This window comes from Mastigoproctus giganteus, chromosome 13, assembly GCF_048544385.1.
Source record: "Mastigoproctus giganteus isolate SK-2022 chromosome 13, ASM4854438v1, whole genome shotgun sequence".
Taxonomy (NCBI): domain Eukaryota; kingdom Metazoa; phylum Arthropoda; class Arachnida; order Uropygi; family Thelyphonidae; genus Mastigoproctus; species Mastigoproctus giganteus.
The window spans coordinates 137,358,154-137,384,630 of record NC_143587.1 but is presented as its reverse complement, the minus strand read 5'-3'; the positions used below and the strand labels follow the sequence as shown (position 1 = coordinate 137,384,630).

The 26,477-nt window shown below is 39.1% G+C and overlaps 2 protein-coding genes across 3 annotated transcripts in view; one reads left to right on the top strand and one right to left on the bottom strand.

The window, feature by feature from the left end:
* Positions 1-16,787, bottom strand: part of LOC150076471 (ATP-binding cassette sub-family G member 8) — a 126,646-nt gene extending 109,859 nt beyond the window's left edge. Inside the window, exon 1 of one of the 2 annotated variants that reach the window (XM_090387432.1) lies at positions 16,548-16,787. The gene's annotated coding sequence lies outside the window, so the exon portion shown is untranslated. Of the gene's footprint in view, positions 1-5,919; positions 6,696-16,547 lie in introns of those variants that run through there. The other variant, XM_090387433.1, reaches the window with a different exon arrangement.
* Positions 16,788-16,824: 37 nt separating this feature from the next.
* Positions 16,825-26,477, top strand: part of LOC150076470 (ATP-binding cassette sub-family G member 5) — a 43,698-nt gene continuing 34,045 nt past the window's right edge. The window contains exons 1-2 of the mRNA XM_090387434.1: positions 16,825-17,277; positions 20,497-20,566. Coding sequence (XP_090243560.1) covers positions 20,542-20,566 — 25 coding nt within the window. The 5' untranslated portion in view covers positions 16,825-17,277; positions 20,497-20,541. The remainder of the gene's footprint in view (positions 17,278-20,496; positions 20,567-26,477) is intronic.

The window sequence follows — 26,477 nt, the reverse complement described above, 5'->3', positions numbered from 1 at the left end:
ATCGAATATTTAAATGTTAACTTGGACGGCTACTATAAGTGAACTTTTGTAGAACATCTCAAAATTATTAATATTAAACCTAAGGATATCTTAAGGACTACATTAGCACTTAACTATGAGAGGCGGTCAGTCCCACAAGGTTTCTCACGTACTTGCTAAATCTCATTTCTCAAAGATTTCATAATGCAATGGAGAAACCTCAGGACATCGCATGTAATCAGTTATTTCTAAAAATAAAAAAACCAACAACGTCGAAATTGATAAACAAAGTAAACCCTTAAATAAAGAAAAAAAATCAGCGTGTCAGTTATTCCGACTATTCTATTCATCCAAAATACGAGAGAGAAGCGCTCAGAGGATTAATGTATCGTTGGTCCACTTTGACCTTCTCACGTGCACACCAGATCACTGTCAGTCTTACTCATGACCAGAGAGGAGAATGCAAGTAGAAATTAATCCAGTCTTTCACCGATCGGCTTAATCTTCTGTCACGAAATGTTAACACCTGCACCGAGCTTAGTGTTCTCGTGCTCATGTCACACGTTCCGTTCGGCATTCTGTTTTTAATTAATTGCGCGTTTCGCATGCAGATGTCCAGAATAGTGAAACAAGACTTGCATACCTGTGACACGAAGACGTAAGCCAAGTATGGTGCGAAGACACTTTATATGCCACTCCACAATCGAACACGTTCTTATTTAATGCAGTCGGTAATTTTATATTTCAGTCCAACAGTCCGGGTCCGAATAGAGACCGTGATCACTGACCTAAGTATTCGAATCACGTGCGAGTACGGACGGTGTGTGCGCAGAGAATGATCTTATTCCGCTCTGTGAAGCACGCAGAAAGTTCGTGACGTTTTGGAAGAACCTTCGAAAGTAATTAAGAGTGAAAACAGAAAATAAAGATATGCAAGATAAGAAACTTTATAATGAACCAATTTAAGAAAGTGAAAACAAGATTAAGGAAGTAGTGCAATGAAGTTCTCGAGAAAGTCCAGGACTCAGAATGACAACGTAAATATATGACTAATCTAAGAATGTATATATTTTCGTATCCACGTTAGGTTACGTTCATGAAAGTCAAATTATTACTTCTTTCATGCTATCAGCGGCTGATAAAGATGGTTGAGAAGCAACACCACAGATTTTTAAAAACTTCATATCTCCTAACTGACACCAACATATATTTTATTTTGGTGTCTATTTGCAAAGTTACAATCTTAAGGAACTAGGCTATCTAATGCTGGAATTTTGAGAAGCCAAGGAACACAGTCACCCCTTACACACAGGAGGTCAGGCTTTCGTAAACGCCTTGCAGCGTTGTGATGCTGTACTTTTTTTCTACCAACCATCCCTTTTGGATGAGTCTATTTGCAACTATATTGACGACAGCATCGAGGCATTTTACTCTAATGCCATGAGAACGATGACATCTCAGGGCAATATGGGCCAGAGACAGTAGCCAGCTCTACATTCATCCTCTAGGTGTTCTGGAGAGGGTTGGGTGGGCACTGATTCTAGTTTTTATCAGATCAATGGTTGGCATGGCCAAATCTGGAACCGTCTTCGCCCCATCGATGCTGCGCACGAACCTTATTCGATTCTTTAAGGCCACGTCCGTCAACGGTAAAGTAGTATCATGAACTAGTTTATCGAGTGGAAAGTGACCAAGAAAATCTCAAGTGTCTACCCCCAAGGAACCATATTAGGCCCGGATGTGTGGAACATTCTGTTGAATAAGTGGTTCTCCAACAGTTTCCCCTCAGACCGCCATGTTCTCCTATGCGGATGATCTCGTCCTACTTGTAAAGGGTCTCGGCCGGGCCGCTCTGGAGGCGCAGGCTAATTCTGTCCTAGCTGTACTCACTGACTGGGCAGAGATTCATAAATTGACCGTCACTTCTTAAATAAAAGGCACTCAATATCCGCAAGCCTCCTGTCATTCGGATTCAAGGTACATCCCTTAAAATGCATTCCTCTTTCAAATATCTCCGAGTCATTTTCAATCACAAGTGGTCTTTCTTACCCCATCTAGAATACGCAAAGGGCAAAGTCAAGAGATACACGTGAATGCTGGCCTGTGTGACTAGGAGTGATTGGAATTGGGGAATGTAGGATAGGACTCTCAAAATGCATTCCACAATCTTTCTTCCAACTGTCTCTTATGGTGTCCTTCCCTGGTTCTGCAGGGTAGAAAGAGTCACCTTTGCCAACAAACTTAATAAATTCAGCGTCGTTTCCTTCTCCACTCAACCACAGTATGCAGAACAACCTCGACACCGGCACTTCAAGTAATCTCAGGTAACCTTCCCCTAGATCTGCATATCGCCTTCTGATGCCTCTTGCATCGCACCAGGACCAATACCCATCAATTTTCTTGGAATCGCATAAACCACTGAAGGACAAACTTTGTCCGGAAGAAGGAAGGCTGTGGTCGGAAGTTTCCAAACTCTGGCAAGCCACTGGTCAGCAAAATCCAAAAGGTGATATCACAAGGAAATTCATTCTAGTGTAGCCTTCTCAATAAATGCACCCTGACTTGGCTCACTCCCAACCTGAAAACAGCCTTTATGCTCACAGGCCATGGATCTATCGAAGAACGACTTAGAAACTCTGTTTCGCGCTAATGATGACACTTATCTGTGGAGAGACTGAAGCCATATTATGCTTGACAATGCAAGAACTTCTGCGGTGCAATCTTCCATCCCTCCTGCTTTTCTATTCCCTGATCAACAACCAAGAAAGCCTTCAACGCTTTCCTACGTTACTGTACCGCACTCTTCAAGCGGAATAGACGCTTCCTGACTGATATGCCAATTCCATCAGCAAAAAATTGGTAGCATCTCTATTTCTGTGATGCTTACATTCTAGCGCGGATTTGCCACTGAAATATCTCGGTGTAGTGGCGTGGCAAATCCTTCGGGTGGGACATTGCATTTGCCGACGCCTGCCCTCTCTAGTATAATAAATCCAAACAAATCTGCACAAATGGTGTTTTCACTCAAATCAAACCCAACCACAACTAAATCTGGAAATCCACGGAATCCCCATCACCCCAGTCACCAAGCACAAAGATCTCGGCGTTATATTCGACTCTAAACTCAGTTTCAAACACCATGTTGCAGACATTCACAACAAGGTCTGCAGATCAAGATAGCTTGCCAAACAACACCTTCATGTCACAGAGTGAGTACACGCTCCAATACATATACCAGTTTCTGCAGACAGTCATCACCTACGGTTCGGAAATCTGGGCGTCGGCAACGAAAACGACGCTAAAAACCATTGCAACCGAAGAAGACTGGCTTCTTCGGTGGGTCTTCAAGCATAACCTGCCACCACGCACACATACTTCAGATATCACCCAACTTCTAAATTACAGAAGTCTCCAAACGGATATTCACCCTCCGCTTGCTCGTGTCAATTAAAATGATAGCGGATGAAGTCAATACGCCAAGTTTTTGGCAGATGTGCATTTGGAGGATCCCCTGAAGCCCTAAAGAGCCCTCCATTCTCTGCAGCGTGGAGGCTCAGGATAGGGGATTGATTCCTGCCCATGGAGATGCTCCACAACGTCCAGGAGATGGATGTGACCTACAAAACGTTCATAGAGGACAAATCGTACATCGGGGAACATTTTTTGTCTTTTCATCGCTTTTTATTTCCCATGTTAATATCAATTTTAAATGCAAAATATGTAATTATACGTTTTATGTTCTAATATATGTTTTATGTAATTTTTCCTGTATTAGTTATTTCATGTTAAACCCCTAGCATTGTCGCTGTTGTGGGTATTATTGCATCAGGCAATCATGTAACCATTTACTGCCTGCAATAAAGACATTAAAGAGTGAGATACCAAAGTCCAGACCCTTTCCTGAGACCTGCTCTTACCATTGCGGAATAGTTTCTCTCTGCCGACCTTACAGCGATCTCTCCCCTTTACCTTACTGACCCTCTGCTGTCCTCATGGCATCCTTCTATTTGGATGTTTCCCACTAGCGGTTTCTTGACCTCCTGCTCGTCTTAGACTCCCTCCCTGTGGTCTCAACCTTGTCTTATACTTTACTATTCCCATCCTCTTCCACATTTCTTTTCACGAGTCCTTTCCCTCCTTGCTCTCCTGGGGGTAGAACTCCAACAGGCATCCCTAAGTTGGCAGAAGAATAACACTATTCACCATATTACTCACACCCTCATCTGGCCTAGGCAGATTTTGCTTCTTCACAGTAACGCTCTTCTCGCGGTTTGGCGGGGAACCACTGGGACCGCTTAAATGCAAACATGTCCACAATGTTTTACTTCAGCTTGTCTGAGACAATGTTCATTACTGATGAAGCAAATGGCAGTAAGCTCCAATCAACGGCCAGTTCATGAACAGGACTGTGACCTGTCGTGTTATGGATCAGAGCGCAAGTGAATTGGAACTGCTCAGGGAATTTTAGATATTACGAAATGGAAATGTCATTATTTTGATTGCAGGAATTCAGCATCATTAAATATACTTAATTAGTTTGATTAATATAAGTTTTATTGTAATGTTGATTAAGATAATTTTAATTGAATGGAGTAATTATATTATTAGAAACTTAAAATTGGGTTCTAGTGTGTATATATATATAAGTTTGCCTTGTTCTATATTTTATTTTATTTGTGTCGACCTCAGTTAATGATGAGATACACTATTCTGCCAAAAATACATTTGTAACCTCTTAATAAACTAATTTATTAAGATATTAATTAATTAGAAACTAATTGTAAAAGAAATTAATCCTCCGTTCTTGGATTTTTCCAATCACATTGAGAATTAACATAGCAGTTAGGTTGCACTGTGAGCCTTAGTAAAACAATACTAAGGTAAAGGATGCATAGGGAGATACAAAAAGAACGTAGAAGGTGTGGAACAAATAAGGAAAAGAATAATAAATAGTAAGGGCAGTGAAGGTACAGATAAAACAAAAATTAAGAGATAATAAAGAATTACCATTTATAGCCCTCAAAGGTTACACCCACACAGATTCATACATCCCAGTTTGCTCATTACGAAACATCATGATATATTCCATGTCGGAAGGTGTTTATAGTCGAATAATATTTGTTCGAAATCATACGTGAATACCATAACAATCTCAGAGAGAGGAGTGAAAAACAAAGGATGAGAAAAAATTGAAATCAATGAGCGTGTCTGTTTATGAATTCATGCAGCCAGGAAAAAAAAAAAATAAAAATAAATAATAATAATAAATAAACCAATTCAGTAAGTTCCCGAACCCTCGTTCAGGGACCGATTAGTTCAGCGCTCCTTAAAATGCTCACGTTTTCCCCAGTAATGGAGTGGATTCGAATACAGACCTCGCTAAATGGGTGGAATGTGAAATTGTTAATTCCACACTACCTTAAAGTAATCAGAATTTCAGGCCAGTACGATTATTCATTGACCAAAAATTCTAAACTGGTTGAACAGGTCGAGATTCCGGTTTCCTACTTCATTCTCTAATTTCTTGTTATAGTTGTGTCGAAGGCATTACGTAAATTTACATCAGGGTTAAGGTTTGATGCTTAAGGCCGTCAACGTTCTAGATCAATAGCCTGCGAACATTACGAAAAAAAAAAAAGTAGAATGTACGCTTAAACTATATTTAATTGCACTAACTTCGCTACTACACTAACTGATACTTTTCAACTCTGTGGGATGAATAATATACCAAACCACGAAATCCATAACGAAAAATAACTCTTATGATTTGAACTGTCCTTTGCGCTATTACTTCAACTATGTATTTCTTTCATATGAAAAAATATTTATTCCTAAGAAAATCCCAGAATTCACAGGATCTATAAACGCGCTTTAATATTCCAAACCCCCACATATTATATATACGTATATTATTATTAAGTACTGTATATATAAACTTACCAAAGTTAGACAATAGGACGTTGGTCAATTTAATACAATAATTAATCCAAGAAAACTTCTTTTGAAAGGCTGATGTTATTGCAATTTGAGTCACAGATCAATTAAGCTGATCACAGGTAGCAAAGAGAAGCCTGTCACATTGATGACTACGACACTACCTCTGTTCAAGTTCTGATTACACAAGCAGCGGTAGATATGGAAAATAAGAGCTCCAAAGCATTATGGGGGAGTTATTTACACAGGTGAAGCCGATTTAATAGTTAACAAGGTTAATAACCTCCTAAGTCGGACACCGCTGCGATCTGGAGTTAATTTCTTCTAATCTGCTGCATTTTGAACTTCCACTCCGTCTAATAAGCGTGGAATTTATCAGCTGAACCACCAACTGAACACCTTTAGGCTAAATTTGTAGCCACTCAGTACCAGTACTTTCTGGGGGAAGGGATTGTAAGAAGGATGGAATTTTGAAACAGACTTCTGCTTACCCTTTTATCTCCACCAGCAATTATGGTTGCAAGTCGGCAAGGGGAAGCTAGAGAATCCATCCTTTATCTCCAATTGGTATCATCACTATCACTACAAAAATATTTGTAGTGAAGGCTCCGAAATTTCGACTTAAGGCACTGCAACAAAGAATTTTTGAGTCGTTAAATTTGCACTTAGTCACCACTTAAGCCTTCCTGAAGGCCATTTGGGTAAACGCCGGAACATGGGAATAGTTCGGTTGGATGATGTTCCTCACAACCCCTACTGTGCCAGTGCGTCGATTCATCTCCTCACACCTGAGTGTGACAGATTAGTCTCTTTCGTGTCCATCATCCGGAGAAAGAATGAGGCACGTGGACTCACGGGGATCAGTAATTATCTTCAAGGTTCCAGAGACGCGTTACACTTCTAGATTTCGCACATTGTTACTTTGGTGTTTAGTGAGCCAATCGGGGGGGGGGAGTCAGAAAGAACCTGTTCTTGCTACTCAGGGTGGTGCAAGTACCACACTACTTCCTGTCCAGGTCTCCTACCCTCGAGGGCATTTTCTTAAGGAATGGAAATTACAGAGTTTATCCCAAGAGCATGCGTGGTTGACCAATGAGAATTTCTGGTGGAAATTCTGGTATGCTTCAGCATCTTCAGACAAAGTAATCATTTTGACTAAGTCAATCAAATCTGCAATGCTTTCTTCTGTACAATTTGTTCCACTTTTCTGATTAGAAAAAAAATTCCGCTTCAGTTAACGAGACGAGTACGGATCTGATTATATTTCAACAAGGTTTAGATCAATGTAGTTCTGTTAACAATTTGCGGTGCATGATTAAAAATCATTACTAAGAAACTGGAAACCAGAAAAAGTGAAGTACTCATTTATATAATTAATTTTTTTTTCCCAAGAAATTTCTTTGCGTATTCTTATGGAAATTTTTTTTCCCCCGAGTGGCGTTACAAAATATACTTGTAGAGCAGAGAAAGAACAATTTCGTTTAGCAGTGCGTTATATATTTGAAATCTTCAGTGAAATTAGGGCATTTTTGTGCTAGTTCCCTGTGACAGATTAGAGAACTGGTAGTTCGTTCGTGAAGCTATTTTCAAGAATAATTTTATTCCTTTACTTTTACCCATTTATGACCCATCTCTTGTCAGGAGCACTCAGAAAATTTTACATTGCTATTTAAACGAGATATATGCAAAAGGTGAAACAAATTAATTGTTAATACTTGCAACTTCCAGTTTAAGGATTGACTGAAACTGGAATGTGTGGCTCAAATTATTGCTGTGCAGCCCCTCTTCTGATATCAGGCTCAAAAGGCAAGGAGTCAAATATACTCGCAAAACAGTACTGCGCTCGCCATTACATAAAGGGAGACGTGGCATAACTTTTCATGCTTGGCCATTCAGTTTTACATTTCTCACCCTCCCCCCTTTCTAACAGGTGCTTTCTGCGTTTCCTTGTTACACTGATCATATGAAACCGTTATAAAGTTCAACTATTATGTTGCCCTTTCATCTGAGGAGGGATTGATAGTACCTTGTTCTCATAATGAATTGAAAAAGTAATTTTTTAAAAGTAATTGAAAAAGTCCTCTACAGGGAGTAACTAAAGAAGCGTAAACACTTTTGCAATCTGCCTTAATTGCGCTCATGTGAAATTAAGGAAAATTTCTGTTCCAGAATAAACAGCGTAATTTTGATTAATGAAATGTAAATATCGTTACATAACAAAAATTCCATATAGACTCAATTAACCCTCTTTTACTTCGTGCTGCTCCTAAATCAGAAGTGTTCGTTCTCAAGAGAACTTAAAAATTCGAAATGCACCTGGTCAAGAAAGCCATTTTTATGATAGTATTAGGGAATGCAGCTAGGCATCACTCCGTGAAGTAAGAAGCGTTTATTTTGCCTTTCGGGGTAGGAGAGGAGATAGCAAAACTGAAAGATTCTAATTTTTTTCATTATATTGAAATACTGCATGTATCTTCAATAATGTGAACGAAAGTTTTAGTTGCATTAAACCAGAAATCCTAATAAGCTATACATAAGTTAAATATCACAGATTTGAACTCAATTCACAAAATATTCCAGAATATGCTGAAGAAGATTTTTCGTTTCTTACAGCTGGATAACTTGAGTGGAACGTTTTTAGATATGTTAGCAATTTCTGTAGAAAAACGGTTTTGTTGTGCTGGTTGTGGGGCCGGTGTCCAGGCCACATTTGAACACGTGCACCAGGTCGTTGTTAATTAGTTGCCGCTTGTTCTATCGATAGAATTGGGAAAAGTCCTAACGAAGAAAGATTCTTTAAAAGTCTCCTCAACATGTACCGATTGCTGGAGAGCTTTTCAGTTTCCCCAAATATCTTGTGCTTTTTGTAAAACAGAGCGATCTTATTACTTATCGACATTCATAAAACTGACTTCAGTATGGGAGAACCCACTCTCTCCCCTTCTTACTGAAGGGAAGAGAGTTGGTTCCTCCCGCACTGAGTTCATGTCAGCACTTGAGGATAAAACCATGGTGACCTCTCTTTTCACAAGCCAGAACTCTGGTTAAGCAATGTGGACGATGTACTGGCCATTTGGGGCCATGACTCTCAACTGCTTTCCGGTTTTCGAAACCCTTTGAATGCCATCCATCCGAACATTAAACTTCAGAAGTTGACAAGTGGCCCCTTCCGAGATGGGATAGTCAGCATTGCTATGGCCAGTAAAGTGTATGGAAAACCTGATCGAGGTAAGGTCCTCTCCTTCCAGTCTAGCCATCCCTGACACACACAGAAGCTGTGATCCTTAAATCACAGATTCTTCGGATCTTGCAAGGGCCCTAACCTTCAGGCTGAGCGAGAAGCGCCTTCATTCTTACTAGGTTTCCACTTCAGTTCATGAGAATCATAATGACTTCCACCCTAGGGAAGCTACGGAACTAAAACTGATGATAAACGTGCTAAGACACGCTCCCATTCGGCCCTGGACTGGGCAATAAGATCACCCAGTTTACTAGCCAGAAAGCTCAAGATAAAAAAAAAAAAAAAACACCTCTGCTTTCGGGACCATTCGAAAACTCCTCACGGCCTTCCCAACAGAAGGCAAAATAAAACATTCCCATGTACATGTAGGAGAGTCAAAAGACAATGCACGACTCGGTAAAGTTATCACATTGGATTCGGTCTTACATTCAAGTAAAACTGGGCATCACTGGAACCTTGAAGAAATTGCATTGCTGTACAGATATAGACACCAATTGAGGAGACTTAAAAGAGTAGTTCATTAGGATTCTGCCAATCCCACCAGTAGATACAGATTTACTATTTCACCTACTGCATGTATTCAAAGCAGCTTTCACACAGGTCTCTTAGCATTTCAGGCACCCAGTCCCCACAACCAGCATAACAAAACCGGATAGAGCAGAACCAACACAGATTATGCCAGACAGGTCATCCTCTGCTACACAAATTGCCATTATATTCCATGAAGTTCCCCTCAGACGGTACAGTCGTATTGTTTCCAGAAACAGAAAATTTTTTCTTCGGCAACAGGAATGCACCTACACTTCCAGTTTAGCTCCGTCCAGACAATGGTCAGCAATAATTACAACGCATGTGACAACTACTTGGAACTCAGGCAGCCCTGTGACCAGTAATCCAGGTGCTCTCAAATTGAGATACTGCTACCCTCTATAATAAATGAATGCTTGCACTCACCCCACCCCATAAATAAAGCTAATGATAAACAATCACATTTCAAACCCGAGACAAAGTTTTAAAACAATATTTGGTCTCCTATAAGTTTCTCACAACCCCAGGGGGATGGTGATCAACACTTTGAGAATATCTGCTTGAACCCTTTGAGGCATTATGTAATTTCAAATAAAGTTTGTTGTTAAGTCTGTTCTTAAGTTTTTGCCTTAAATGGTTAAGTAGTTTGCCATTGAAGTAAACAAGTAATCAGTTTAACATCCACCTGTTTTTTTTTAATGAATGACATATCGAATTCGACCTTTCTTACAATGGGAGGAGGATTAAGGGGTGGACACCAAAAACTATACAGATGACTATGTTTTTATTCTGAGAAATGCACACAAGCGCAGGGCTGATCCCTTTGGGTCATGACGCCACCAGGCTTTCTGTATTTTCTATCGCCCCCACGCGGCACTTTGCAGTTTCGACTGTACTAAATAGTGTCACCGATACCACTTCCACCCTACGAGTAGGCTTATTCGTCAACTTCAAGGACTTTTTCTAGGTGTGTGCATCGATGTGTGGGCATTTCTTCATCTAACCTTTTACGGTTCTGGGTGTTGAAAGTGAAACATCCGCCTGCGAACAACGGCCACTGAAAGAGGTCACAGGATCAAGTCATCTCACTCTACGTCTTCACTCGGCTGCCCGTATCAAAGAAAACTTCCTTAACCAGAGGACAGAATTCCAACACGAGATGTTGTGGTTCAGTTAATTAAAAGGCCATACTTGTAATTGCATTGCATTTATCCAAAAGCTGGTTATTGACAGAGGACGTTGCAAATCGTGACCTCGTTAGGTCATTTTTACAAACCAAGAAGTTGATTAATCAGGTTTAATTTTTTTATGCAAAATAGTTTTGTTAAAGAAATACTGGTTTCCAGATATGTAAGCGGAGGAGGCGATTAAACAATTATAAGGAGCGGACAAAGACCATATGTTCCTCGTATACTAAGCTAAATTTCATTTAATTCGCGTTACAAGCGTAGACACTGAAAATGAATTGCAAGCCATTCGTATTAATCGTGATCAAAGAAAACGTCCATTTCAATGAGCACGCTCACGCACGATGGTCCATGGAATGATGAATGTTCAGAACCAACCACCACACAAGGACGTCAAGTAGTTGACCTTCGAGATAACCGTACGCCTATCCCGTCCTGTACAGAGTATAATAACACATGGATTGTATACAGTTGAGGACACTGGTGATAAACACGTGAGGTTTGGTAACGTCATTGTTAACCAAGTAGGCGATTTTCCTTGATCATCCAAAACAAACGGACACACCTGTAAATGTAGACCCTACTTTCATTACTACCAGACCATGAAGGGTCTTGGTGCATACGCAATCCTTTTTTACGTATTGTAAAAAATGACTTGATAAGATAACTTTGCTAGTATTATTCCATATAACGCTTGGGATCTAATAGGAGAAAGAGTAAGGTGTGGCGTATAGAAGGCTCTTTAACAAGTGTCCTAACGTGTTTAAATTCTGATTTTGCTATTTTAAAGCAAGTATTCGGAAAGTATTCCTTGGAAAAAACACTATCCAATTCCCTAACCGCGAAAAAGGGAAGAGAGCGAAAAATATTCTTTTGAATACCAAATAATAGAAAGTAAGAAGCTCATTGGTTGACAGGCAGGATGACAAGTACAATATCACGAACTTCGCGACCCCCAAACGCTCAACCGAGCGTCACCCTAGCTACGCTACGCGTTTCGAGTGTCCCGCTTGAACTGCCGCATCCATTATGCTAGTCAGACAGTATCTTAAGGAAGCCATCGAAAATAATACAGGAGCGTAACCACGGGGGATTTTTAAGTAGGAAAGCAGCCTTTGGTGGTAACGAATACACGAGGTTAAGTGAAATGTCACTAGCACAAAGATTAGAAGACTCACAGGAAATGGAAGCAAAGTAGATCGTATTTTCTAAAATGATACTTCCCTGACAAACTCCTGAAGTGATAACTGCTATGCAATGCTCCTTTATACTGCAGAGTACATAGGTCTATGTAAGAGGGAGTTTTGCCCTCTTGATAATGCTATTTTGATTGAATTAGAAGCGAAACCAATGCATTCTCTTCTCAGTTTGTTCAGTTAAATAAAACCACTTCCTGTTACTGTCTTATACTGAAAATAAGAGAACTACCCCGAAACAAATGCAACAAGTAAACATGCAAAGGGTTTGGCAAGAGCCAACGTCTTTAATTATACAGAAAAACTTTCCCGTAACTTTATTTATTTTACCTTGTGTAAATGCGCATGCGACATTACGTTTCTTAAATGATTAATTAAACTTATTTTAGATAATCCAACCTTAAGGTTAGATTACCAAAAATGAGCTGAAGAAAAACACCCAGAATATATGTAACCGGTTCATAAAAATCGTAATGGATTGTTGAACATATAGTGCGCGTAGACGCAGGAGTAATAGCGTCTGAGATGATATAATTCTGGCCATGGGAAGAAACAGATTTTTATATTTGACCAATGACGACCCTGTTTCTCAGAAATCCATCAAATACAGTATTTAAAGCGTCCTGCAAAATTACTGGACGAAGGCTCATACGATCAGGTGGTACTGAGCCATTCAAAAAATTGTCTGAGTGGAGTGATAATACTCCTCGTCATATGAAACCTTATGAGCATTTATTTGATTTCTAAACCACATATATTCCAAATTTTGAACATTGCTCGCTATTTCACCTTTTATTTTTTGCTGTTTATTTATTACTTTTGTGAAGCAAAAGGAACATTTACAATTATCACGTTGAGTTTCCATGGTGTTCATATCATAGAGATTTGCTATTTTCATTGCCCTGTCCATACAAATTTCTGAAATAAAGACACCACTGTAGTCTTAATTATGCAGCTTTCTGCAAGAATCTTTTGAGTAATGAAATTTAAGCTTCTTTCTTACAAACATGACTACTTTTTTTTATTTATTTTAGGCAACTAATAGGAATTTATTCAGATAGTTGTTTTCGTAATGGCAAAACTGGCCAACACCAAGTAGTCGCATGACAGGCTGTTCTGATTACTCTAGTCAGTGACCAACTTTGCGTTCACTTAAAGATTGACGTCCAGAGCTTGCCAAAAACATTCCGAGAGTTTTGCCTGACAAAACTATTTAAGCTCTCAAAAGATTTTATAGCTCAGATTTTAAAGCTCCTGTTAAAAAAAAAAAAAAAAAAAAAAAAAATTTTCTTTTCTGGGACTGAGAGTAACACTGGGGAAGCGTACTTGGTCACTGCTACTCATTTTGATCATTTTAACCTACAAGTGCTCAGAACAAAATGCAGCTACCATTGTAAATGAGCGTTGTTATATCATCTACCATAAAAACAATTAAGCTGTAAACTACATTTTCCCCTGAAGTTACTAATTGAATCAGAATTCTTTCCCCCATCCACGTCCGCCCCCACCTGCTTCCTTCGGCCACGTCGGTAGCGTTCTACCAACGTAGGGATCTCACTATTCTAGTGTTAGGCGAATGCCATTCTAACTACAGAGGGCAAGAATGTCGCTTCTTCACGAACCTGCCCTTTCCTTGTTAGCTGGAGGGAATTTTCGTTTCCCCAACAGGGTGTGCCGAAATGTGTGGAAGCTTAAGTAACGTCTCCTTTTTCAGGTTTCGGAATCGAGACGTGCATTTAAACTACGTAACAAGTCTAGAAATATTTGGACAATAATACTTCCATCTATTGATGGAAAGGGCAGACTTTCTTCATAGCACTAAACGAAGGGAACTGTAATACGCCAGAGGTCATCGATGGGTATGTAGACATGTCTACCTGGAGTAGACATTTTACAGTTCATGAAAGGAATGCATGGAAATGTTTGATGCAAGGACCGCACAACTTAAGTCTAGAAGATTGAACACTTAACTCAGGGCGAAAACTACTCATTTCAGATTGAGTACGTTTTCTCGAATATTCATAACCACATTCAGTGCCATTCTCTGAAGTCTAATTTCATGCGCCGAAAATAAAAGTTATTTGATGTTCTATTGCAGAGCCTGTATAGATTAACTATAGACGTTAAATTTTCTTCTTGAATGCCCTGAACACCCAACCCCAAGGCAAAGAAATTGCGTGTTCTGAAGTAAGGCGTTGAGAAACCCATTTTAATTTTCTGTTTATACTCCAGCACGACAACCAAGTCAGTAGAGTTTACAATAAATTGTAAATACAAATATTTATCGTAATTAGTAGTCACGGGCTTGAACCCCGGTCCACTCAAGGAACGGGTGCTATGCACCTCGCTCCTGACCACTCGGCTACGTCAGGCCTGGTTCAAAATTGATAACGATGAAAAAATCGGCAGTGTTTTTCCACAGTATTTTGTTAAGTCAAAAACAAGCTCCAGCTGAGAAAAATGTCAGTGCTGAAAAATGCAAGCACATGGCTCTAAAGAATTGTCGGTGCAATCCGAAATCTGAGAAGTGCTGGCGACGTCTATACCATTCTATAACTCAATGTCTTTACTGGGAAGAAAAAGAACGCCAATATCGATTCGGACATTAAGTTGGTTAAACCAAAGTTGCAGTGTTAATAACAGCACACAGTTACGCTATCAAAATAATTTTATTAAATTATTTAACAGTAGTTTCGTATACACTTAACAAAAGGTGAACTACAGAAAACCGAAGTTTCTTGGTAAAAAGTTTTTGGTTGGTATTGATCATTCATAATGTATTATGAAGTTCTGTGAAATTACTGTAGGAAGGAAATCAATAGGTGGCTCAAGGTCGCTCATTTAGCCTCCGCTACCATTATTTTCTCCTTAGTTTCATAACACAATACCTTGGTAATTTTTAGCGATTTATTCAAAAGGAATATTCCATGCTGAATACGAAAGATAGCGCCGTGAAACAGCTTTAGCAAAAAATCAGATTTGCCATTTTTTTTTTTTTTAAATTTGGATGAATTAACTACTCTAATATCCTTAAAACAATTGCGCTTCAAAATTAAATTGAACACTTAACATCATTCCAACAATACCTCGTGATACCTTGAGACTAATTTCAAACTTATAAGATTTGAAATAAGTTTGTGTAATGGAAGTCGTGCTTCATAAAGACCAAGGAATTAAACCATTACCATCTCTTTCGGAATTCCAGGACTAAACAGTCAGGAGATAATCGAAAGATTACTATCCTAATTAGACAAATTTTAGGCCTTGAGAATATCAGTATTAAAACTCGTTAATTAAAGAACAATATAAAGTTTAATTTTTAAAAAATATTTTTAAAATTAAATATTTTATGCGTCCGACAAAATTGTTTCTATATTTATATACCATTATTAATGTATTGGACAGAATCAAAACTAAGAAACGTTTTGAGTGTCCCTTATGGGGGAATTAGAATGCTGCCTTGCTCTTGTCCTTGGTGGTATGAGTAATGTGTAAAGTAGTTACTTATGTGGCAACCTACTATCAAGGTCTCAACCATAATTTGCCAATGCTGTTGCTGACCTAATAGGAAGTGTCCTTCTGCAATACGTAAGATCACATGAAAAATTCTATTAAAGGGTTTAATTATCGTAAAACAATAAAAGAGTGGGGAATTTCAATAGAGGAAGGAGCAGACATTATAGAGGAAAACTGTTTTCCCCTGTAATGTCTATTCCTTCCCAATGCTTTTCTTTCCTTATACTGCAGATACGGAATATTAAGCGATAGTTCATAGGCGATATTTTATTAAGGCATTGGCATAAAATTTCTATCGTTCTGTTTCGAGAATTTCCTTTCCTGCTTAATTTCCAGAATCAGTCTCCAAGCAGTCCTATATATATATATATATATATATATATATATATATATATACACACACACACACACACACACACACTACTTTCCAGTTGTACTGCAAAAATTATTTTTCACTACGCTTTTTTAACCACAACTTGGATTTCACTCAATTAGTGGAACAAATTGAGTGAAATCCAACCGGAATCCGAGTATCGAAAGGTGTCCAGCATCGAGTGAAATGGTCTTGTGAAATACTTAACACTGTAGGAGGGGATTTCTCTAAATATTCTTGAAAAGGTTATTTCGACTGTCACGTACAGTTTAAGGTAAAAGGTTTTTGTCAAATAAACAATTATGACTGAAGATTTCAGTTGATTAATCTTCAAGGGTCTTGATTCCCCCCGCGTCTTACCCCTGTGCATCGCATCCAGAAATCTCAATATTCGGAATTAACCGGGGCAGCTGAAAGACAATTCAACATCCTACAACAGAAAACTTATTTCCCGTTACAAATCTCAAATAATACTCATCTTTCCTCATTAACAGAAATCAACTTATGATAGGAACAGTGCATTCACTCGTCTTTCTAAGTCACACCTGAAACCCCCAAAGGCTACGTCTAACCCAAGTACTCGGCTGACTTACCTTCCAATGTTCACGTCCGTCGGGAGGTAATAGAAAAACTGCGAACGCGCCACACCGACGTGTACAGTCCTGGAAACTTTCCTGTGCTCAGTAGGCACCAACCTGTTGATCTGCAAACCCAAAGACAATCTCTGACGGTCTTCCCACTGCCATGCCAATAATTGCAATGTCTGTTTACTCCTGTTCGGTAGACAGTGCAGGAAACATCGACAGAAACGCCAACTTCGGGCTGAAACAAACGACGTCAGACTTATACTCTCACACCAGACGTCATGGCTGGTGACAGTGTTGTAGAGAAAGGCGAGCGGCCTACAGGCAAATGCTGAACCGGTCCAAACCCTCATTAGCTATGCATACCGCACGTGAATGTTTTAATACCCCCCTTTCCTTTTTTTGCTTTCTGTCACTGCCGTGGGCCGGACCGACAGGTTCTCCCATGCAGGTGCGTTTGGTCTAGCCAATGATGGCTCTCAGGTAAAACTTCTGCAGACGTATTTCCTGCGGAAGCGAGGAGTGCTGTGTGTTTTGTGTCTACGGGGGCACAGACGGAATTGTCAGAGGCATCGAGTGTTGTAGTTTCTATCTTTCAATGGGAGTCGTACTCCAACATTCCAAATCTTAATTTAAAGACAAAAAAAGTTAAAAGGAAGTCAGTCTGAAATAAATCTGTTGTCTTGACGCTTTCGGCGACCACAGGAGAAGCGTATGGAAGGAGCGCTTCGATCAACAGGTGAGTTGCAACAAAGTTATGCGCATGTTCTGTAGAGTATCGAGCTAAACTTTAAGCTAAGGGTTCGGGGAATTCGGGTGATTCGCCTATGGTTTCTCCCGGTGAAAAAAAGAACTCGTAACACTACAAAGGGAACGGAAAACTCTCTTCCCCTTCTGTACCGGTTCAGTGTTTTCTGAGTTGTGGATAGCAAGATAAGTTTGAATCTTGTGAGCATTGCACACAAGTCACGGGAAGTCAATCACTCGCTCGTAGGCATTCAGTGTAATTTCTTCAAACGTTCTGACATATTATTATCAGTTTATTTCTCTGTTGAGGAGACACCCCTGGGCCAGCCATTGGCTAGAAGGGTGTGAGTTACATTGTAAGGTGTGATCAGTGCAACCCCCCCCCCCCCAAAAAAAAACCTTCACTAAAAGTATAATAGAAATTATGATCATATGTATTGGAAAATTTAAAATAAAAAATCTGAGAGGATATTCTTCTAGTTCTACTAAAGATCTCGAAGAATATTATTGGGGGGATCGTCATTCTACATGACAACTTTTCTTGTTTATACTCCCGGACGACCACCTGTAAACTCCATCAGTGTAGTTTACAGTAAAATAATCAATACAAACGTTAATCGTATTTAGTAGTCACAGACTTGAATCCCGGTCCATTCAAAGAGCGTGTGCTATTTCACTCGCGCTCCTGACCACTCGGCTATATAATGGAAAGGTATGAATAAGAGATTTCCGAGCAGATGTGCATAGCATATTATGAATAACAGATAGATGCAGACGAGCACAGGGGGGGGTGCTATTCTCATTGAAATAGTCTCCACTGCTCACTTGTCCGCTACTAGATTCAATGCTGACGAACAAAAGAAAAATTTCGACTCATTAGTTAAATCGACAATTATCAACAAGTGGGTTGAAAATCATTTCGGGATCACTGGATATCTTTGGAGTTCTCCTGTGGATCTCGAAGAATATTATGGGAGGAGGTCGTCGTACATGGCAGTAGCGGATTTGCTATTCTCTTGGCGAGGCCAAAGTTCACATCCCTTCTGACAATGAAGGAATTCCCGAAGACCTTTTCATCTGGTTTCTCAGCAGCCAGTACAGCATGAAAACCGTAAACATTTGTACAGGCACAATACACAGTGACGTGGGCAATGCGCGTTTGGGTTGATCGTGGTTCGAGCTCACATGACCGCTAAATAAGATTATGATAATATTCTTGTTAAATGACTAGTTGTAAACTCCTCTGAATTATGCGGTCGTGCCAGAATATAAACAGAACTTTTTTTTTTTTTTTTTTTTTTTAGCAAATGAACCGACGTAATATGACCGAAGTAGTCGTAGTCGTGGGCGGGGGCGCCTCCGTAGCCAGGTGGGCAGGAGCAGCAGTGCGTAGCACACGCTTCTTAATTAGACCGGGGTTCGAGCCCGTGACCACCAAATACGGAGGATGCGGAAAGGTCAGGGAATGACCACCGCATATCCCGGAGCAATATGGCCTTAGTTGCTAATGCTCCTAAAAAAAAAAAAAAAAAAACCCCAAACCAAAGTAGTCGTACGCTAAAGACAACCAAATCTGTGGTGTCCCGAAGTGCCATAATAAATTTAACTCACAAAACGTTCTGTTTATGTTCCGGCACGACCACAGAGTCAGAGGAGCTTACAGCTAATCACGTTGACAATAAAACGATCATTACCGTATTTAGCATTCACGTGAGCTCGAATCACGGCCAACTCGAACGAATGTGGTGCTGCACTCTCGCTCTAAGCGCTCGGATGGTGCAAGTTCCCCTAATCTTAAACGAATGAAAAAACAAAGCTGATTAATTAGAAAGGAGTATATCAGGACTGATGCAAATTTTTTGTTCGCTCGAAAAGCGGCCAGAAGTAGAAAGTTGAGAAATACTAGACTGCACTGTAGTAATAGTATTGATTGCTACATACAATTAGGTATGCCCCATGCAATGCCGGGATTAGTCTGGTGCTACTAGCCCACATATTTTTAACATGACATTTTTAATAATTATTAACATTTGCGCGCCTTTGTAAGCGTTAAATATAAGCGTAAACTGCATGAATATAGTTTACGCTTATATTTAACTTTGTAAGCGTAAACTGCATGAATATAGTTCAGTGAGGCAAAAGAGGCTGCTGGAACCAAGAGGTTTCACACAAATTAGATCTTTCCCTAAAGCAACTACTTCCTTCCTTCCAGAAATGTTTAGATGGTGAATCTGAGGTAAGGTTTTTGCTTGACTTCGCCAGATGAATATTTCTTATTGCTTAATGACAGCGTAAGTATCCCCAAGGGTGGAAGATGATTTGGTCACTGTACAGCTTCTGAGAGTCAGTGGATAATCTATTGAGTAACAGATGGAATTAAACGGAAGCATATGATTAAGAGAGTACATGCTGTGCAATTTCGATCTGATAGGAAATAAGTAAATACACGGCAGGTTGTGCTGTAATCTGTTTATCCTCGCTATCAAGCGAGGTTTCCAAGTGGATTTATTAGTTACAACGATGAAGTTACAAAAAAAAAAAAAAAAAAAAAACGAATATAAACATAAAACAACAAAAGTAAATTAAGATTACTAAAAGCTAAATAGCAAGAAACAATGTAATTATTGGTGTCCTCTGTGAACTCTTCCGAAATCCATCGTAGGAAGTGACCATGGCAAATCCCAGGAAGAAAACAGTTCAAGAAAGCAATCAGAAGACCCCATGGCCTTGTCGCCTGAGGACGTTGGGTTCTCTCGTTGATCTGTTTCTAGCACCTCTTGTGTTTTAAAACTGAATTATGGAGAAGGTGTCAAACAAGATTCGTGTTCTGTAGTTCTTTTCAAATCATATTTTTGCATAGGTTGATTTCCAAGATGTTTGCAGCAATTGATCGTCTTAATCTCTCCTGCCGGTTGAAACGTCACTAGAAGCTCTGTTTCTCTTCAGGTGTGGCCTCCAGACATCCTACCATCTTCTTACATGGACGAGAGAATTTTCCCCATACTTACATAGGTCCTATAAATTATAGAAAGGACACCGTGTGTCTTTCTGGTCGCCTAAAAAATTTCATATCTTATGTCTAATCGCTGGGCGCTTTACATTTATAAATAATAGTTGAATAAAATTAATTGAGTAAAATTTGTTTAATATAATTCAAGTAACTTATCTACATGCTAAAAACTGAATTTTGTTGACTTCTTTTTCTTAACAGGGCTGGAGTAGTAAGCATTTGTGCATCATTATTCAGAAACCAAAAATGAAGCCAGTAACAGAACAGAAAGGTAAGAGTATAATAAAAACACACTCAGCCTTAGCTTGTATAATTTTATTATAGTACGAAGGGTAACTTCACCTTAAGTAAAAAAAAATCATTCAAACATTCGTACAGTACTGTATTTATACTTTCACAGTTATTTATTGGTTTAGATTTTTAACACGCATGTCCTGTGGTTAAGTTATACTCGAGAAATGACATTTGGTCTCTCTTGACATATTCAAATGTAATCTTTAAGTGCAGTGCCCACATAACTGTAACATATTTATTCCCTTAAGACTTAAGGGAATAAATCTGTTACCATTCAGTTTAAGTTAAAGGATACCTTTTCCAGAAACCACATGTGCCAGTAGGGGATCTCATTACCATACACACGTGAATGGCAGAACGTGACTTGTACACTCCTTCTGATTACCACATTTGGCCTTCGTAATATCAGAACAGATACAAACAAGAGTTACTGACTATTGGTGGGGGGAGGTATGACCATACACCACGTGCCTATATAAAAACTTTCCCTTTTAGAAACAAGGTTCTCTGTCCGATTAACCTGTGACCTGTCGTGACTCGATAAATGTGGTGCACGCAGACAATTCTTGAACAGTGAATGGAAATATTTCGCAAGGAGCACTACGGGACACGCGTGATTTGAGTTTTGCTCGTACGCACAGCAGCCATAAAAATACGAATAAAATAATTTGATTTGTTGAAAGAGGGAGCAAGAAAGCGGTCAAGCTCGTTTACAAGAATACACGTAACTGAAATGAGTTTTAAATATTTGGGATTAAAGACGAATGAGTGAGCAGTGCAGATAAAGTGGCTTTACGTTGTCTTGAAGTGCGCTTTTAGGATTGCGCCAAGGCAACTATGGCTCACAAGGTACCAGTATGTCGCGTCAATCGGCCAAGATGCGAAAAGAGCCCAAAAGTTCCTTCCGTCAGTAGGCATTTTGTAAGCATTTTACGAAGGTGATGGAAACTGACCACAAGCTTTTTTCACACGGTGTGAGAGAGCAAACGATGCCACCAAGTTCGGTAGCACATCATCTCGAATATTGCTATCTTATTAGAATTATCTATTCTGTGTTTGATTATACAATATTTATGAAATGCTCTTGAATAGCCGAGAGAATAATCATGAATCAGAAAATTAAAGGATGTTTAAGTGACGACTTGAAAAAAAACTAAGAAAGAATAATTTTCCGCTTCATAATTTTTCCATTTAGATTTCCACCAACAAGTTACTAAACACATTTGAGATGTTTAGGCAGAATGATATGATACGAAGAAGTGGACCTTTCTGCATCAGTAAAAATTAAAAATAAACAATATTTACATTCCCAAAAGGTAACCATCCAAATTCCGCTTTGAACTTAGCCAGACTTACTGCCTCTGCAACGTTGGGGATACTTATTGCAGTGTTCGGAAATCCCCCTGCTCATAAGTAAACTTCAAGGGATCCAATCATGTATTATTCCCTGAGATTTTATATTTGTGTAGCCTGGTTCGTGTCTCACCTACGACCTTCCTCATTCATTTTATTCGATCTCTTCTTCAATGCATTATACACCTCAATCAGGCCCCTTCTTCTTAAATGTCTGATTGCCAAACTTTGCAACCCATACTTTCTAAACCGTTCTTCTTACGTCCATCGATTTGCGTTCATGTCTAATCTAGTTGTCGGCCCTCTTTCTTTTCAGGTACACTCTCCAGACCTGAATACAATATTCCAAATGAGATGTAACCATCACTTCGTACAGAGGGATAATAACGTCCTTCTCCCTACTATCAAACATAATAATCACGGACAGGATATCACGTGCATTCCTAACCACCTTGCGTGGAAAACTTCATGTCAGAGCGAATCGTAACACTGAGTCCTTTTCACCTTGGACCTCTTTTAGCTTCTAGCTTATACGTGACTCCAGGATTTCTGTTTCTCATAACCTTACATTCAGAACTAATAAACTTCAGTTTCCATTTTTCGGACCATATATGCAACCTATCCAAGTGGATTAAAGCAACATTAAAATTTTTTTTCTTAATCTCAATTGTCGATTGCTTCACCCACTACTCATCTCTGGTACCCTAATTATGTGCTCTAAGGTTCTTTTCGCTTCAAGGGTGGTATTTGTGCATATGTCTGCCCGCTCTGATATTCCTTGTCTCTTGCCTCTATCGTTCTCCCAATTCCACTACTTTTTCACTGTTTTCTCCCGACTCTGAATGTATTGCAGGTTTCAGTTTTTTTTATTAAACAGTACTGAAATTCCTTCATGTATGGAAGGGAATTACGAGACAGCGTTTAGCAATTCCATTAATTTATTTCTTGAGAATTCAAAAACGAACCAAAAAAGGTCTGAAGCATCGGTAATGTTATGTACATATTTAATTATTAAAAATAAAATATTTCATTAACGAACGTTCGGTTTCGTAAAACTTTCCATGTCCGCCCCTCCTTTTAAAGGACTGAGTTTCAAGAAGTGGGTCAAATAAAATTAACTGAGTGGCTGAAAAAATTTCCCCGCTATAAACTCCAAACTTAAATAATCAAAAGAAAGTAGAACAGTTCTATGCTTAAATAAACTATTACTTCATCTTTTAAAACTTTTTTGAATTTTGTAAGATATTTCTGAAACTTTTATCGCATGTTTGGACAGCAGTGGAAATTATTTACCTGCTGGTTGACACAGGGCCACTTCCCAACTAAAAAAAAAATAATGTTACAAAAGCAAAGAACAGAGCTACAGAAAAAACATACAGCCAATACGTAGTAGTGGTACGCTGACCTTCATCTTATTAGCCACCATAAATTTACCTAATGGTGTGCTTAAAAGGAGAAGCAATTTCTCGCTCCAGATGAGTCTCGTAACATAAAAGTGGCTTACATTCCTGCAAGGAATGCATGTGTGAATAATTTCCGCCCCGCTGCCAATGAAAACTATGCAGGGGATCCCTTGGCATGGATCCCAGCGTGATCCATGCACTCTTTCATCAAATGCCTTCCATTTGGCCATCACTTTATCTATAGCGACATAACCAGCTAAGCTGTTCTCTCTCGGACGTACTAATTCATAGCGATGAACTGTTACCATCTATTAAAATCCTTCGTGTAACCAGAAGCAGATATGCAGTATTCCACTTTGGAAAATAATGGTACAACAGCAAGTACTTTAAGAACCCTGACTTCCAATATTCCATCACGGCAAGCCACGATTCCTAAAGTTTCTATCAATAATTCTATAATGAATTCAAACAAATAAATGACGAATATCGTGGATTGACCAATTTATGAAAAATTCTTTAAAACATGGGAAACAGTCGATTGAAATCGATCCCATTATTCCACTTTGCCTTGCAAACTCTCAGCTTTGTTAGTAAAAAGAATGCATCTTTTAAAAATGCCAACGAAAGCAAAGTCAACACATTCATGTACTATACGTGCCAGTATAATTTAAGTTTGGATCAATTAATTTAAAGTGAGCATTAAAAAAAAAAGTTTTTTGATAGACTTCAATAGGAAATCCTAGAGTTGCTACAATGTTTAGTATCTAAGCAGAAATGTGGTTTTTGGCCATTGAATTAATGCTGATTATAATGTGAAAATTTTGTCAAAATTGTATTGGATTATAACTACTCAGCAATTACATTCTTTTACAGTCTAATGTTACACGGAAGGAGGATCGGCATGCTAAATTTTACGGTTGACGAAATTACATCAGTATCCGAACGCTGGCTTTAAAAATACACATTACCAGGAAAGGGGAAAAAAAAACGTTTTTTGTTTTTGTATTGGAATGGACCAATGTTTAATCTTTTACCGCAGTACTTCACTGACTGAGAAAGAGAAAACAACAAAAAAAAAAAAGAAAAGAAAAAAAAAAAAGACAATTATGATGGAAACTCGATGAATGCCAGAATGAGTAAAGTGGGAGGAGTAGATGCCATCCAAAATTGGCAAGGTTTGGTACGCAGAAAATATGGAATGTCGTCAGAACATTATAAAGCCCTTGAGATATGTGGATTAAATAAGATCCACAGGGCTTCTTTCTTACAATATCAAAAAAACACTATGAGCAGAGAACATAAAAAGACAAATTAGTTAATGTACACAGTGCGTTACATTTCAGGAGCGTTAGCAGATAGTAATGATTTATAACAAAATAAGTCAATCCAACGACACGAAAATTTCTTGCAAAGATTCCTTACATATTCTAAGTAAACAATAAAATTTTAAAACAGATCAAAGCTCCTGTTCAAATTTATAGTAATATTTCTGTAGGGAAAACTGGGGAGGGAATGCTACGAACCTGTTATCAAGAACGCTGTATTAAAGTTTCACGTGTTTGAACTAATTGTTCTAGGTTACCAGGTAACAGGGCCGGATTTCCCATTAGGTACTATAGGCACAGTGCCTAGGGCCTACGAAGGAAGGGGAAAAAACTTTTCTAGAACCATTCCTACGCATGATATTTCTTTGCAATCGACTCTAGGAGCTTCAATTCAATAAATAAAAAAAAAAAAAAAAAACGGGCCTCCGTAGCCGAGTGGTCAGGAACGGCAGTGCAGTAGCACACGCTCTTTGAGTAGACCGGGGTTCAAGCCCCTGACTGTTGAATACGGTCGATCTGCCAACCCGCACTACGCTACTTAGCGACTGTTCTCGAAACTAGAAGAATAGAAGTGATAGTCGCTCCGTCAATTGAGGTGGTTTGTCATTAATTGATTCGCAGTCAAAGTGTTAAAATAGAAGAAACATTTCTCCCCATTTTTAGCACATTTCGGAATTAACGTGCCTAGGGTCTATGAACGCCAAAATCCAGCCCTGCCAGGTAACCAGAAGTTACCACTTAATTAACATAATATGAGGCTTAGTAAGCAAATTCTCTCAAGTAACTTCATCTGTTTTTTTTATTAAGTATGGGAAAATGACCACGCAACCAGTGAAATTCATGAAGAAGAACAGACAGAACACTATTCAGTTGATGAGACTATTTCCGACAGCATACGAATCCGTGATGTTCTACTCTTCTCTCCACACACCCAAATTAAAAGATAAAAGGGAGAAGTGAACGTTGAAAAGTGTACACTAGCAATCAGTATGCGAGCTTATTACACCTGATAAAGATCTACCTACTCTTATCTCTTAGTAAACATTTCCTGTCAGGCTATTCCAGGTTTTTCAACCCGCACATGTAAATATTGCCCTTAAACACGTGTACAGAGTAATGAAATATGGCCCAAGATGCTTACCGTAAACCCGCCACCAACTGGTTAAACAACAGAGTTTGAACTTCACAAAATTTAAAAACCTGAATCCTAAAAAGGAAGTTTCTCGTGTAATTCTGAGTGCTCAGGTGTGAGCCTTATGCATTTAACTACATCCTGAGAGTACTTACTTTATAGTGATTCTTCATAAACGGAACTGGTTAATATGGCATCCAGTTCTTACCCAATGAAACACAACTGGTGGAAATTGTGGTGTACACACGGCATCCTTTCTCTGAGGCCTACTAACAATTCTTAAGCAACTGTCTGGAATTTCCAGCAACCCCTTTTCGAGTGAAAGCGAAATCGGCAGTCGTTCTTTAACTCTCCACTTACCGCATCGTAACAAACTTGGTTCTTGTGTTCTTAATTGATTAAAGAGTGTCGCCCCCAGGCAATTATTCGGTATTGTTGGAGGAGGAGGAGAGATCGCGCCCCACCAGTTAAAAATTGTTACTAAAGTAGATTCTGAGAGCAGACGTTTTCAAGCGACACCGCAAGATGCAGCTTACAAAATAAAAGAAGAAAGTTTCTGATTTGAAGTGTACTTCTTTACTCGGAGGGTGGGTAATGCACATAAAAAAGCAAAAGATTGTATTCTGGCTAATGTAAGTTCCCGTTCCATAGGAACCTGCTTTCCGTGTGATAGTT